General features: G+C 43.0%; 1 protein-coding gene and 1 pseudogene across 1 annotated transcript in view; one reads left to right on the top strand and one right to left on the bottom strand.

Annotated features, from left to right (window-relative positions):
• LOC133544461 (suppressor of tumorigenicity 14 protein homolog) overlaps nucleotides 1-15,043 on the bottom strand; it is a 480,364-nt pseudogene that overhangs the window by 280,589 nt on the left and 184,732 nt on the right.
• The window catches only part of LOC133544303 (potassium voltage-gated channel subfamily D member 1-like), a 49,841-nt gene continuing 45,334 nt past the window's right edge, over nucleotides 10,537-15,043 (top strand). Inside the window, exons 1-2 of the mRNA XM_061889496.1 lie at nucleotides 10,537-11,091; nucleotides 11,160-11,405. Coding sequence (XP_061745480.1) covers nucleotides 10,936-11,091; nucleotides 11,160-11,405 — 402 coding nt within the window. The 5' untranslated portion in view covers nucleotides 10,537-10,935. The remainder of the gene's footprint in view (nucleotides 11,092-11,159; nucleotides 11,406-15,043) is intronic.

Here is a 15,043-nt window from a genome sequence, read left to right as displayed (position 1 = left end):
GTGAATCTTACGACTCAGTGTGAGTCTGTAATAGCCATTTAAAGTTTTTTTTGATTGATTGATACTTTTATTAGTAGATTGCACAGTTCAGTACATATTCCGTACAATTGATCACTAAATGGTAACACCCGAATACGTTTTTCAACTTAAGTCGGGGTCCACGTTAATCAATTCCATCCATCCATCCATCCATCCATCCATCATCTTCCGCTTATCCGAGGTCGGGTCGCGGGGGCAGCAGCCTAAGCAGGGAAACCCAGACTTCCCTCTCCCCAGCCACTTCGTCTAGCTCTTCCCGGGGGATCCCGAGGCGTTCCCAGGCCAGCCGGGAGACATAGTCTTCCCAACGTGTCCAGGGTCTTCCCCGTGGCCTCCTACCGGTTGGACGTGCCCTAAACACCTCCCTAGGGAGGCGTTCGGGTGGCATCCTGACCAGATGCCCGAACCACCTCATCTGGCTCCTCTCGATGTGAAGGAGCAGCGGCTTTACTTTGAGCTCCTCCCGGATGGCAGAGCTTCTCACCCTATCTCTAAGGGAGAGCCCCGCCACACGGCGGAGGAAACTCATTTCGGCCGCTTGTACCCGTGATCTTATCCTTTCGGTCATGACCCAAAGCTCATGACCATAGGTGAGGATGGGAACGTAGATCGACCGGTAAATTGAGAGCTTTGCCTTCCGGCTCAGCTCCTTCTTCACCACAACGGATCAATACAACGTCAGCATTACTGAATACGCCGCACCGATCCGCCTGTCGATCTCACGATCCACTCTTCCCTCACTCGTGAACAAGACTCCTAGGTACTTCAACTCCTCCACTTGGGGCAGGGTCTCCTCCCCAACCCGAAAATGGCATTCCACCCTTTTCCGGGCGAGAACCATGGACTCGGACTTGGAGGTGCTGATTCTCATTCCGGTCGCTTCACACTCTGCTGCGAACCGATCCAGCGAGAGCTGAAGATCCCGGTCAGATGAAGCAATCAGGACCACATCATCTGCAAAAAGCAGAGACCTAATCCTGCGGTTACCAAACCGGAACACCTCAACGCCTTGACTGCGCCTAGAAATTCTGTCCATAAAAGTTATGAACAGAATCGGTGACAAAGGACAGCCTTGGCGGAGTCCAACCCTCACTGGAAATGTGTTCGACTTACTGCCGGCAATGCGGACCAAGCTCTAGCACCGATCGTACAGGGAACGGACTGCCACAATCAGACAAGTTAATCAATTCATGGTAAGTCATTACGACCTAGTGCGACAAGTTCTTGTTTCAATTTCAGTCATTACTAGTAGGTCTGAATCTTACAAGGCAGTGTGAGTCCGTAAGAACCATTTTTAGTCATTAGACCCAAGTCTGAATCTCTGCGAGGTATTTGAGTCTCTAAAGCGTCGTTATGACATTTTGAGTTATTTTGAGTCAGTACAAGTTTGTTCGAATCCCTATGAGTTAATGTGACTCTGTAAGAGTCACTATGATATCCACGACCAAGTCTGAATCCCTCCAAGTTATTGTGCCGGATTGAGTCATTGAACCTATGCGAGTCAGTGTGAGTCTGTAAGAGTAATTTTGAGTCGTAACAAGTCCGTTTGAATCTCAACGAGTCAGGGAGACAATTGAAGTTATTTTGAGTCTTTACAAGTACGTTTGAATCTTAACGAGTCAATGTGAGTCAATAAGAGCCATTTTCAGTCTTTACAATTAAGTTTGAGTCTGTATTGTAATATATATATACACATATATGTATATGTATACATGTATATATATATACACATATGTACATATACATATGTATATAGATACATTTATATATGTATAAATATATATGTATATATACACATATATGTACACGTATATGTATACATATATACATGTGTGTGTGTATATATATATATATATATATATATATATATATATATATATATATATATATATATATATATATATATATATATATGTATGTATATATATATATATATATATATATATATATATATATATATATATATACATACATTTATATGTACCATTCAAAGATCTCATTGATGGAAGGAAGTTTTGGCTCAAAATCTCACGATACATGGCCCCATTCATTCTTTCCTTAACACGGTTTAATCGTCCTGTCCCCTTAGAAGAAAAACAGCCCCAAAGCATGATGTTTACACCCCCATGCTTCACATTAGGTATGGTGTTCATGGGATGCAATTCAGTATTCTTCTTCCGCCAAACACGATGAGTTGAGTTTATACCAAAAAGTTCTATTTTGGTTTCATCTGACCACATGACATTCTCCCAATCCTCTGCTGTATCATCCATGTATCCATTTTGCTAAGGGGACATGACGACTGATCCGTGTTAAGGAAAGAATGAATGGGGCCATGTATCGTGAGATTTTGAGCCAAAACCTCCTTCCACCAGTGAGAACTTTGAATGGTTGACCAAATACTTATATTCCGCCATAATTTACAAATAAATTCTTTAAAATTCCTACAATGTGAATTCCTGGATTTTTTTTCACATTCTGTCTCTCACAGTTGAAGTGTACCTATGATGAAAATTACAGACCTCTGTCATCATTTTAAGTGGGAGAACTTGCACAATCGGTGGCTGACTAAATACTTTTTTGCCCCACTATATATACATGTATATGTATATATACACATGTATATAGAAATGATTATAAGATACATCCTCAGATGCACTGGGACACATCCTCAGTGATGTGCCTTAAGGTTTCGGGTCTTTCAACATCATACCCCCTCCTTCAGGTGACACAGCCAGAGTTGATCAGACCCCAGCTTGGGTCCCAGTAGCATCGGCTCACAGTTCGTTCCTTCTGATCCAAAGCCATCTAGAGCAGGGGTGTCGAACTCAAATACAAAGTGGGCCAAAATTTTAAACTGAACAAAGCCGCGGGCCAAAGTTGAACAAATGAACCTTTCAATAGGGACCCAAACAAGTTTCGCATTGAATATCGAACAAGCAAGGCTTATATATATAGTGACATGCAAAATCGAGTTTCAAATAATATTAATGATAATTAATAAATATCAACGGCCTTCTGAGGCAAATATCAAAACAAACATTTTCCACAGGCTAATAATACATTTGGAAATAAAAAAAAACAATAATGAATGAATCAAACATTCAAGTCTTGAAGGAGCAATTATGGCTCAGTTTGCTACACTGATTTGCTTTAACGCTGAATATGGAACAAGCAACGCTTATATAACCTAGTAGTGCAAAATAAAAAAAAAACAACGAAAAAACATCAATGGTATGTTAAATAAAATGTAAATAAAAAATGCTGTCTATCTGTGTTGGCCCTGCGATGAGGTGGCGACTTGTCCAGGGTGTACCCCGCCTTCCGCCCGATTGTAGCTGAGATAGGCGCCAGCGCCCCCCGCGACCCCAAAAGGGAATAAGCGGTAGAAAATGGATGGATGGATGGATAAAAAATGTAATGCCTCTTTTCTATTTGCAGCCTTCTGAGGTAAATATCAACATTAACTTTTTCCACAGGCTAAAAAATTTGAAAATAAAATAACAATGAAGTGGGCGGGGTTGAAGTGGGGGAAGGGTAGCGGGGGGTGTCTATTGTAGCATCCTGGAAGAGTTAGTGCTGCAAGGGGTTCTGGGTATTTTTTCTGTTCTGTTTATGTTGTGTTACGGTGCGGATGTGCTCCCGAAATGTGTTTGTCATTCTTGTTTGGTGTGGGTTCACAGTGTGGCGCATATTTGCAACACTGTTAAAGTTGTTCATACACCCACCCTCAGTGTGACCTGTATGGCTGTTGACCAAGTATGCCTTGCATTCACTTGTGTGTGTGCGCAAGCCACTTACATTATGTGACTTGGCCGGCATGCTGTTTGTATAGAGGAAAAGCGGATGTGACGACAGGTTGTAGAGAAGGCTAAAGGCAGTGCTTTTAAGGCACGCCCCCTGTGATGTTGTCCGGGTGGAAATCTGGAGAAATTCGGGAGAATGGTTGCCCCGGTAGATTTTCGGGAGAGGCACTGAACTCCCGGGAAAGTCGTGAGGGTTGGCAAGTATGAGTATTAGCGGTGAATGCGGTGTTACAGCAGCACCGCCGCTGTATAATACCGGCGGGCCAGCTCTAATGTTAATTTAGTATTGCCTCAAGGGCCAAATGAAATTACACGGCGGGCCAAATTCGGCCCCCGGGCCAGAGTTTGACACCCATGATCTAGAGCAGGGGCGCTCACACTTTTTCTGCAGGCGAGCTACTTTTCAATTGACCAAGTCGAGGAGATCTACCTCATTCCTATTTATAATTTATATTTATTTATTTATGAAAGAGACATTTTTGTTAACAAGTTAATGGTGTTTAATGGTAATACAAGCATGTTTAACACACATAGATTCCTTTCTTTCATGAAGACAAGAATATAAGTTGGTGTATTTGATTCTGATGACTTGCATTGATTGGAATCAGACAGTGGTGCTGATAATGTCCGCATTTTCAAATGGAAGAAAAAAAAAGTCCTCCTTTCTGTCCAATACCACATGAAAGTGGGTGGATTTGGCATCTCATTTGTCCAACTTGCATACTCGTTTTTAAACACTTTGTTATGAGAGTAGCATATGTGTGTGGCCCTTTAATGTCTGGCAGCAGGTGAGTGACATCAGTGAGCGTGCGGGTGGGCAAGCAAGTGAGAAAGCGGTCGCTGAGGGCGGGGGAGAAATACATTGGCATCAAACTCCGTAGCTTGCTAGCTTGTGCACGCTAGCTTTCTGAGACTCTTATTTTGTTAGCACAGGCAGGATGAAACAGGTCTTTTATGGTGAAGACAGGAACTGTGCAGTCGGTCTTTAGAGTTTTGACAGTAGGTACGGAGTCTCTAGAAATAAAATGTGTTTCTCTGCGTCCGCCCTGTTAGTGATTTTTTTCTTAAATATGAGCTCGCAGCAGCCAGCGTCATCTCACAAGATCCTCGGGTACCGAGAATGTCAAACCACTGACGAAAGTGAAGTCTTGGTATGATTGATGATTGCTCATTTTTATGTCTATTTTTTAATGCCTGGCTTGAGATCGACTGACACACCCTCCGAGATCGACTGACACACCCTCCGAGATCGACCAGTCGATCGCGATCGACGTAATGGGCACCCCTGATCTAGAGGCTCTCTCTGCTGCCTCCATGGTGGCATTAATGGCCTTCCTTTTCCCCTCACCTGTGATGCCAAGGAGCGTAAACACCTCGCACAGTGAGCGGCCAGAAAAGCCTCTACACCCCACTTCAATGGGCTCACAGCGTGCCTTCCAGCCTCCTCTGCGGCATTACTCGACTGGCTCCTGGTACTTTGACTGCTTCCGCTCGTTTGCCTCCTTTATGCGAGCCTCCCAAGGAACTGTCAGCTCTATCAGCAGCACCTGCTGTGAAGATAATGATGTAAGCAAGATGTCTGGCCGCAACAAAGTTGTTGTGACGTAGTCTGGAAACTTGAGCTGCTTGCCCAAGTCCACTCGAAGATCCCAGTCCAATGCTGAGGTGAGGAGTCCGGCTGCTGGTTCGGTCTGTGACTGTGGATGCTCTCCAGCCCTGACACAGGCAATTCTCCTCTTGCCAAGTTGTTGTCGTTTGCTCCTGTTGTTTTTTGCCATGGCTTTAGCTATGGCTTCAGCAACAGTCTTCAGCACTTGATCGTGCCGCCAACGGTAGCAGCCCTGCCCCAGAGCTTTAGAGCAGATGCTTAAGATGTGGTCCAGCGAGCCTTTCCTTGAAGCACAGCACACAGGCTGGAGAGTCATTCATGCCCCAGAGATGGAGATTGGCTGGGCTGGGTAGGACGTCGTAGACAGCTTGAACCATGAACTTAATGCGCTGGAGTTCAGCCAACCTGATCTCAGACCAGGTCACCCTCCTCTCCAGTGCACCATCCCACCTTGTCCATGCTCCCTGCTGCTGCATACCCACCATCCTGCTGGTTCGCTCCTCCTCAACCTCTGCACGCACCTCCTTCAGGACTAGCTGGCGTTTGTCTTTACCCCGTGCCTTCTCATAGTGAGGTTCAGGGAAGGATCCCAGCCCACCAGGGACCTTAGTCTCAGCCGAGACTCAGCTATTTCCAGGCTTTCCTGAGCCCTCCGCTTCCTGCCAGTTCGCACCACGATGCCTGCTGATACCACTTTAGGGTCCTTGGAGTCACGATGGAGCAAAGCCTCTCAAGTGCGAGAGACCCTGAGCTCCTCATCCAGGCAACTAAAAGGGAGCTGGAGCTTGTTGGTCTTCCCGTACAGTGCTGTGCTGCACAGGCTGCGTGGAAACCCCATCCATCGGCGGAGGTAGCTGCTGATCTTCCTCTCCAGAGTCTCCACTGTTGACAGAGGAACCTCATACAGAGGCCAGAGTATCCGGGGTAAGACGCCATGCTGGTATATCCACGCCTTGAACCGGCCAGGTAAGCCAGACTTGTCTACAGCCGATAACCACGTCTCAGCTACTCAATTATATATGTATACATATATATGTATATATACATTTATATATATGGGCAGCACGGTGGAACAGGGTTTGGTGCGTCTGCCTCACAATACAAAGGTCCTGAGTAGTCCTGAGTTCAATCCCGGGCTCGGGATCTTTCTGTGTGGAGTTTGCATGTTCTCCCCCTGAATGCGTGGGTTCCCTCCGGGTACTCCGGCTTCCTCCCACTTCCAAAGACATGCACCTGGGGATAGGTTGATTTGCAACACCAAATTGGCCCTAGTGTGGGAATTTGAGTGTGAATGTTGTCTGTCTATCTGTGTTGGCCCTGCGATGAGGTGGCGACTTGTCCAGGGTGTACACCGCCTTCCGCCCGATTGTAGCTGAGATAGGCACCAGCGCCCCGCGCGACCCCAAAGGGAATAAGTGGTAGAAAATGGATGAATACATTTAGATATGTATATGTGTGTGTGTGTGTTTGTTTGTATATATACATTTATACATGTACAGTAAATGTACATATATATATGTATATATATGAAGGTGTATATACTGTATACAAACCCCGTTTCCATATGAGTTGGGAAATTGTGTTAGATGTAAATATAAATGGAATACAATGATTTGCAAATCATTTTCAACCCATATTCAGTTGAATATGCTACAAAGACAACATATTTAATATTCAAACTGATAAGCATTTTTTTTTTTTGCAAATAATCATTACTTTTAGAATTTGATGCCAGCAACACGTGACAAAGAAGTTGGAAAAGGTGGCAATAAATATTGTAAAAGTTGAAGGAATGCTCATCAAACACTTATTTTGAACATCCTACATTAGTGCAGGCTAATTGGGAACAAGTGGGTGCCATGATTGGGTATAAAAGCAGCTTCCATGAAATGCTAACTAATTCACAAACAAGGATGGGGTGAGGGTCACCAACTTTGTAAGCAAATTGTTGAAGAGTTTTAGAACAACATTTCTCAACGAGCTACTGCAAGCAATTTAGGGATTTTACCATCTACGGACCGTAAAATCATCAAAAGGTTCAGAGAATCTGGAGATATCACTGCACGTAAGCAATGATATTACGGACCTTTGATCCCTCAGGCGGTACTGCATCAACAACCGACATCAGTGTGTAAAGCAATGGTTCCCAAACTTTTGCAGGCTGGCGCCCCCTTGGCTCCCTAGTGAATTCCTAGCGCCCCCCCCCCCACAGACACATATGGAAACACGCGCGAACACGCATATATGCACACACACACACACACACACACACACACACACACACACACACACACATGCACACACAGGTACAAAGTCATATACATTCGTAACAATATATATCAGTGAATGCACCACCCTAACCAGCTCAACACAACACAACACGGCGCGTTCTGGCGAGTCCCCAATTTCATGTTGACTTGAACTCAAGATGATGTTGACCGCCAGAATGCGTTTTTTATTATAAGATAAAATTCTGAACATTACAAGCTTGAAATTACAAACCTGAGCTTTTGCTTTTGTAGTCTATGCTGTTGGATCTGACTGGGCCAGAGCGGCGTGTGGTAACCAGACCCTGATGCGTCGTCCACTGACTCATCCTGCTGCACGTGTTGTGTACAAATCGTCAAACAAACGTTCGAACTTCTGACTTCAACTTCGGACTGCCGCCCCCCTACCGCCCCCTTCTTCCTCACCGCCCCCCCAGAACTTTCCACCGCCCCCAGGGGGGCGGTACCGCCCACTTTGGGAACCACTGGTGTAAAGGATATCACCACGTGGGCTTAGGAACACTTCATAAAACCACTAACAGTAACTACAGTTGGTTGCTACATCTGTAAGTGCAAGTTAAAACTGTACTATGCAAAGCGAAAGCCATTTATCAACAACAACCAGGAACGCCGCCGGCTTCGCTTGGCCCGAGCTCATCTAAAATGGACTGATGCAAAGTGGAAAAGTGTTCTGTGGTCTGACGAGTCCACATTATATTTGGAAACTGTGGACGTGGTGTCCTCGGGAACAAAGAGGAAAATAACCATCTGGATTGTTATAGGCGCAAAGTTCAAAAGCCAGCATCTGTGATGGTATGGGGGTGTATTAGTGCCCAAGGCACGGGTAACTTACACATCTGTGAAGGCACCATTAATGCTGAAAGGTCCATACAGGTTTTGGAGCAACATATGTTGTCATCCAAGCAACGTTATCATGGACGCCCCTGCTTATTTTAGCAAGACAATGCAAAGCCACGTGTTACAACAGCGTGGCTTCGTAGTAAAAGAGTGCGGGTACTTTCCTGGCCCGCCTGCAGTCCAGACATGTCTCCCATCGAAAATGTGTGGCGCATCATGATGCGTAAAATACGACAACAAGACCCCCGACTGTTGAACAACTTAAGCTGTACATCAAGCAAGAATGGTAAAGAATTCCACTTTCAAAGCTTCAACAATTGGTTTCCTCAGTTCCCAAACGTTTATTGAGTGTTGTTTAAAGAAAATGTGATGTAACACAGTGGTGAACATGCCCTTTCCCAACTACTTTGGCACGTGTTGCAGCCACGAAATTCAAAGTTAATTATTATTTGCAAAAAAAAAAAAGTTTATGAGTTTGAACATCAAATATCTTGTTTTTGTAGTGCATTCAATTAAATATGGGTTGAAAAGGATTTGCAAATCATTGTATTCCGTTTATATTTACATCCAACACAATATCCCAACTCATATGGAAACGGAGTTTATATATATATATATGTATATATATATATGTACATATATGTCTATATATATATATATATATATATATATATATATATATATATATAGATAGATAGATAGATAGATATATGTGTGTGTGTGTGTGTCAATGTGTATGTATGTAGCTCTGCGATGAGGTGGCGACTTGTCCAGGGTGTACGCTGCCTTACGCCCGAATGCAGCTGGGATAGGCTCCGGCTCCGGCACCCTCCGTGACCCCAAAAAATGGACAAGCGGTAGTAAATGGATGGAAGGATGAATGGATGTCTGTGTGTGTGTGTGTGTGTATGTATGTATGTATGTATGTATATATATATATATATAAATATATATATATATATATATATATATATATATATATCCATCCATCCATCCATTTTTTACCGCTTATTCCCTTTTAGGGTCGCGGGGGGCGCTGGCGCCTATCTCATCTACAATCGGGCGGAAGGCGGGGTACAGCCTGGACAAGTCGCCACCTCATCGCAGTATATATATATATATATATATATATATATATATATATATATATATATATATATATAAATTAGTTGTTGTTGTCATCATCACAAAATATCATAGCAGACCCCACGTCGCACATAAACACGCCCCCTGGAATGATGGTGTCGGAGGTCAGTGCAATGGCATCATTGATTTCCTGTGCAGACTGCGACCTTTGACCTTCTTGTGGAAGTTGAGCTGTACGGCGCTTTGATTGACACACACACACACACACATACACACACATACACACCCAGACAAACTGTGCTTCATCATCTGACTCGAACCTGACCTGAACATTTCGCCTTCTCAGGTTAGGGTTTCCTCTCTCTCTCTCTTTTCTCTCTCGCTCACACAGACACACACACACACACACACACACACACACACACTGAGAGAAGTCAAAAGTGTGTGTTCATGAATTATGAATCAAACTTTCAGCCTGACTGGCCTCTCACATGCACGCACACACTCACACAGGCACGCGCACATTAACACAAACACACACACACACACACACACACAGAGTCAGTAATCAGATTACTTGAGTAGTTCATATTAAATAATTTTTACAGAATCCACTTCCTGTTTGCTGCCTGCCATCACACTCCGGCTTGGCGGGGAAAGCTGGCTCATGTAACCCAAGAACCATCTTGTACAACATTATTATGATTTAGAGTGTGTGTGTGCGTGTATATGTGTGTGTGTGTGTATGTGTGTGTGTGTCTTTCTGTCTGTGTGCACGTGTGCGTGTGCGTGTGTGTGTCCTCCGTCATTTTCCTCCACATCTCTGCTTCTTCTCACTTTGTCCCCGTCCCCGCCCCTTGTGACAGGACGACCAAACATGGACGCCAAGTGGCCGCCGCTGGTCCGGTGAGAGCGAGGAGGAGCGGCAGCAGGAAGTGAGGAAGAGGGCGGCGGCGGCGGCGGTGGCGGCAGAGGAGAATCACTTAGAGAAGAAGATTGTGTCGAGCTTGCAACTTGGCCAGCATCATCACACTTTAATAAGACTGCGGCGCTGACACACACACACACACACACACACACTTCGGCACGTGTGTCATCTTGCAGGTCATCTTCACTTCCTGACAGCCATTTTTTTTGTCCATGGCGTGACGTCTCGCAAAACTATCCCCTCCCTTTGCCCCTCCCCGCCCCTCATCAATATGACAAGCCCCGCCCACATTAGGAAATAAGGGTCACCCAAATCTGTGCGGGTTCGAGCTGCCGATGCAAGATGGCGGCCGGCGTGGCGACATGGCTGCCGTTTGCGCGGGCGGCGGCGGTGGGCTGGCTCCCGCTGGCCAAGAAGACCATGCCCAAGCCCCCCGTGGACAACTCGTCCAAGTCTGACGAGATCCTCTACGTCAACGTCAGCGGGGTCAGGTTCCAGGTAGGCCCCGCCCCTCCTTGGCCAAAACGGCGTGGGAAGGTCTGGTCAGTTTGTTGTCTTCTGCGCAGACGTGGAAGAACACCCTGGACCGCTACCCCGACACGCTGCTGGGCTCCTCGGAGAAGGAGTTCTTCTACAACGACGACACCCAGGAGTACTTCTTCGACCGGGACCCCGAGATGTTCCGGCACATTCTCAACTTCTACCGCACGGGCAAGCTGCACTACCCGCGCCACGAGTGCATCCAGGCCTTCGACGAGGAGCTGGCCTTCTACGGCATCGTGCCCGAGATCATCGGTGACTGCTGCATGGAGGTACCCACACACGCTCCTTAAATCGCCACATTCACGGCCTCACAGACCAGAGGAAACTGCACAAGTCTTTTCAAGATCGCATATTCCAAAAATATCTCTTCTGAAGGGAGCTGGGCCCCGCCTATAGGGATGGGGACAAAATGTTGCTACTTTCATTGGTACCGACCCATAAGGGTGTCAAAAAATGATTTGTAATTAATCGCGATTCTTATCTGAGCAAATCAAATTGTTGCTGTACAATCCCATATGAGTTGGGAAAATGTGTTAAATGTAAATATAAACGGAATACAATGATTTGCAAATCCTTTTCAACCCCATATTCAGTTGAATGCACTACAAAGACAAGATATTTGATGTTCAAACTCATAATTAACTTAGAATTTCATGGCTGCAACATGTGCCAAAGTAGTTGGGAAAGGGCATGTTCACCACTGTGTTACATCACCTTTTCTTTTAACAACACTCAATAGACGTTTGGGAACTGAGGAAACCAATTGTTGAAGCTTTGAAAGTGGAATTCTTTCCCATTCTTGTTTTATGTAGAGCTTCAGTCGTTTCAACAGTCCGGGGTCTCCGCTGTCGTATTTTACGCTTCATTATGCGACACACATTTTCGATGAGAGACAGGTCTGGACTGCAGGCGGGCCAGGAAAGTACCCGCACTGTTTTTTTACGAAGCCACGCTGTTGTAACATGTGGTGAATGTGGCTTGGCATTGTCTTGCTGAAATAAGCAGGGGCGTCCATGAAAAAGACGGTGCTTAGATGGCAGCATATGTTGTTCCAAAACCTGTATGTACCTTTCAGCATTAATGGTGCCTTCAGAGATGTGTAAGTTACCCATGCCTTGGGCACTAATGCACCCCCATACCATCACAGATCCTGGCTTTTGAACTCTGTGTCGCTAACAGTCTGGATGGTTAGCTTCCCCTTTGGTCCGGATGACACGATGTCGAATATTTCCAAAAACAATTTGAAATGTGGACTCGTCAGACCACAGAACACTTTTCCACCTTGCATCAGTCCATCTTAGATGATCTCTGGCCCAGAGAAGCCGGCGGCATTCCTGGATGTTGTTGATAAATGGATTTCGCTTTGCATAGTACAGCTTTAACTTGCACTTACTGTTGTAGCGACCAACTGTATTTAGTGACAGTGGTTTTCTGAAGTAGGCACCAGCGCCCCCCGCAACCCGAAAGGTAATAAGCGGCAGAAAATGGATGGATGGGTTTTCTGAAGAGTTCCTGAGCCCATGTGGTGATATCCTTTAGAGATTGATGTCTGTTTTTGATACAGTGCCGTCTGAGGGATCGAAGGTCACGGTCATCCAATGTTGGTTTCCGGCCATGCCGCTTACGTGGAGTGATTTCTCCAGATTCTCTGAACCTTTTGATGATATTATGGACCGTAGATGTTTGAATCCCTAAATTTCATTCAATTGCACTTTGAGAAACGTTGTTCTTAAACTGTTTGACTATTTGCTCACACAGTTGTGGACAAAGGGATGTACCTCGCCCCATCCTTTCTTGTGAAAGACTGAGCATTTTTTGGGAAGCTGTTTTTATACCCAATCTTGGCACCCAGCTGTTCCCAATTAGCCTGCACACCTGTGGGATGTTCCAAATAAGTGTTTGATGAGCATTCCTCAACTTTATCAGTATTTATTGCCACCTTTCCCAACTTCCTTGTCACATGTTGCTGGCATCAAATTCTAAAGTTAATGATTATTTGCACACAAAAAAAAATGTTTATCAGTTTGATCATCAAATATGTTGTCTTTGTAGCATATTCAACTAAATATGGGTTGAAAAGGATTTGCAAATCATTGTATTCCGTTTATATTTACATCTAACACAATTTCCCAACTCATATGGAAACAGGGTTTGTAGAATAAGGATTTAGGTTTAGATTTAAGATTTAGGTTTAGATTTAGGATTCAATTTAACATTTAGTTTTTCATTTAACATATAGGTTTGGATTTAAGATTTAGGTTTATATTTAAAATGTTGTCTTACATTGAACATTTAGGTTTCGATTTAACATATAGGTTTACATTTTAGATTTAGGTTTACATTTAAGATTTGGATTTCAATTTCACATATAGGTTTATTGTTAGGATTTAGGTTTAGATCCAAAATTAAGGTTTATATTCAACATTCAGGTTTAGATCTAAGATTTAGGTTTAGATTCAAGATTTAGGTTTGGATTCATCATATAGGTTAAGACCCCAAAAGGGAATAAGCGGTAGAAAAATGGATGGATGGATATAGGTTAAGATCTAACATTTAGGTTTAGATTCAACATATAGGTTTAGATTCAGGATTTAGGTTTCAATATAACATTTACTTTTCAATTTAACATATAGGTTTGGATTAAAGATTTAGGTTTAGATTCAAGATTTAGGTTTACATTTAAGATTTGGGTTTTGATTTCCCATGTAGGTGTAGACTTAGGATTTAGGTTTAAATCCAAGATTTAGGTTTATATTCAACATATAGGTTTAGATTAAACATGTGAATTAAAGTTTACCATATAGGTTTAGATTTGGGATTTAGGTTTCGATTTAACATATAGGTTTGGATTTAAGATTTAGGTTTAGATTTAAAATTTAGGTTTACATTCAACATTTAGGTTTAGATTTAACATATAGGTTTACATTTTAGATGTAGTTTTACATTTAAGATTTGGTTTTCGATTTTCCATCTAGGTTTAGAGTTAGGACTTAGGTTTAGATTTAAGATTTAATTTTAGATTCAAATATTTAAGTTTAGATTTAGTTTTAAATTTAAGATTTGGGTTTAGGCTTAGGTTTAGAGTTAGGATTTAGGTTTAGATTGAAGATTTAGGTTTATATTCAACATTTAGGTATAGATTTAACATTTAGGTTTAGATTCTAGATTTAGGTTTATATTCAACATATAGGTTGAGATTTAACATTTATGGTAGGTTTAAATTCAACATATAGGTTTAGATTTAACATTTAGTTTTCGAATTAACATAAAGGTTTGGATTTAAGATTTAGGTTTAGATTTCAGATTTGGGTTTACTTTCAACATTTAGGTTTAGATTTAACATATAGGTTTACATTTTAGATTTAGGTTTAGATTTAACATATAGGTCTGGATTTAACATATAGGTTTACATTTAAGATTAGTGTTTCGATTTCACTTGTAGGTTTCAGAGTTAGGATTTAGGTTTAGATTCAAGATTTAGGTTCATATTCAAAATTTAGGTTTGGATTCAAGATTTAGGTTTAGATTCAACATATAGGTTAAGATTTAAAATTTAGGTTTAGATCTAACATGTAGGTTTGGATTCAAGATTTAGGTTTGGATAAAAAAATCAATCAATCAATCAATCAATCAATGTTTATTTACATAGCCCTAAATCACAAGTGTCTCAAAGGGCTGCACAAGCCACACCGACATCCACGAATCAGCGCCCACATAAGGGCAAGGAAAAACTCACAACCCAGTGGGACGTCAATGAGAATGACTGAGAAACCTTGGAGAGGACCGCAAATGTGGGTAATTATGTGGTAATTACTGTAAATGGAAAAACGGTAACACTTTTATTTTTATGATAGAATTTTAAGTAAATGCCAGTTTGTTTGTTTTTATCGCCAATTTAACAATGTAT

Source organism: Nerophis ophidion, linkage group LG27 (genome assembly GCF_033978795.1).
Source record: "Nerophis ophidion isolate RoL-2023_Sa linkage group LG27, RoL_Noph_v1.0, whole genome shotgun sequence".
Taxonomy (NCBI): domain Eukaryota; kingdom Metazoa; phylum Chordata; class Actinopteri; order Syngnathiformes; family Syngnathidae; genus Nerophis; species Nerophis ophidion.
This window is presented reverse-complemented; position numbering and strand designations above follow the sequence as displayed.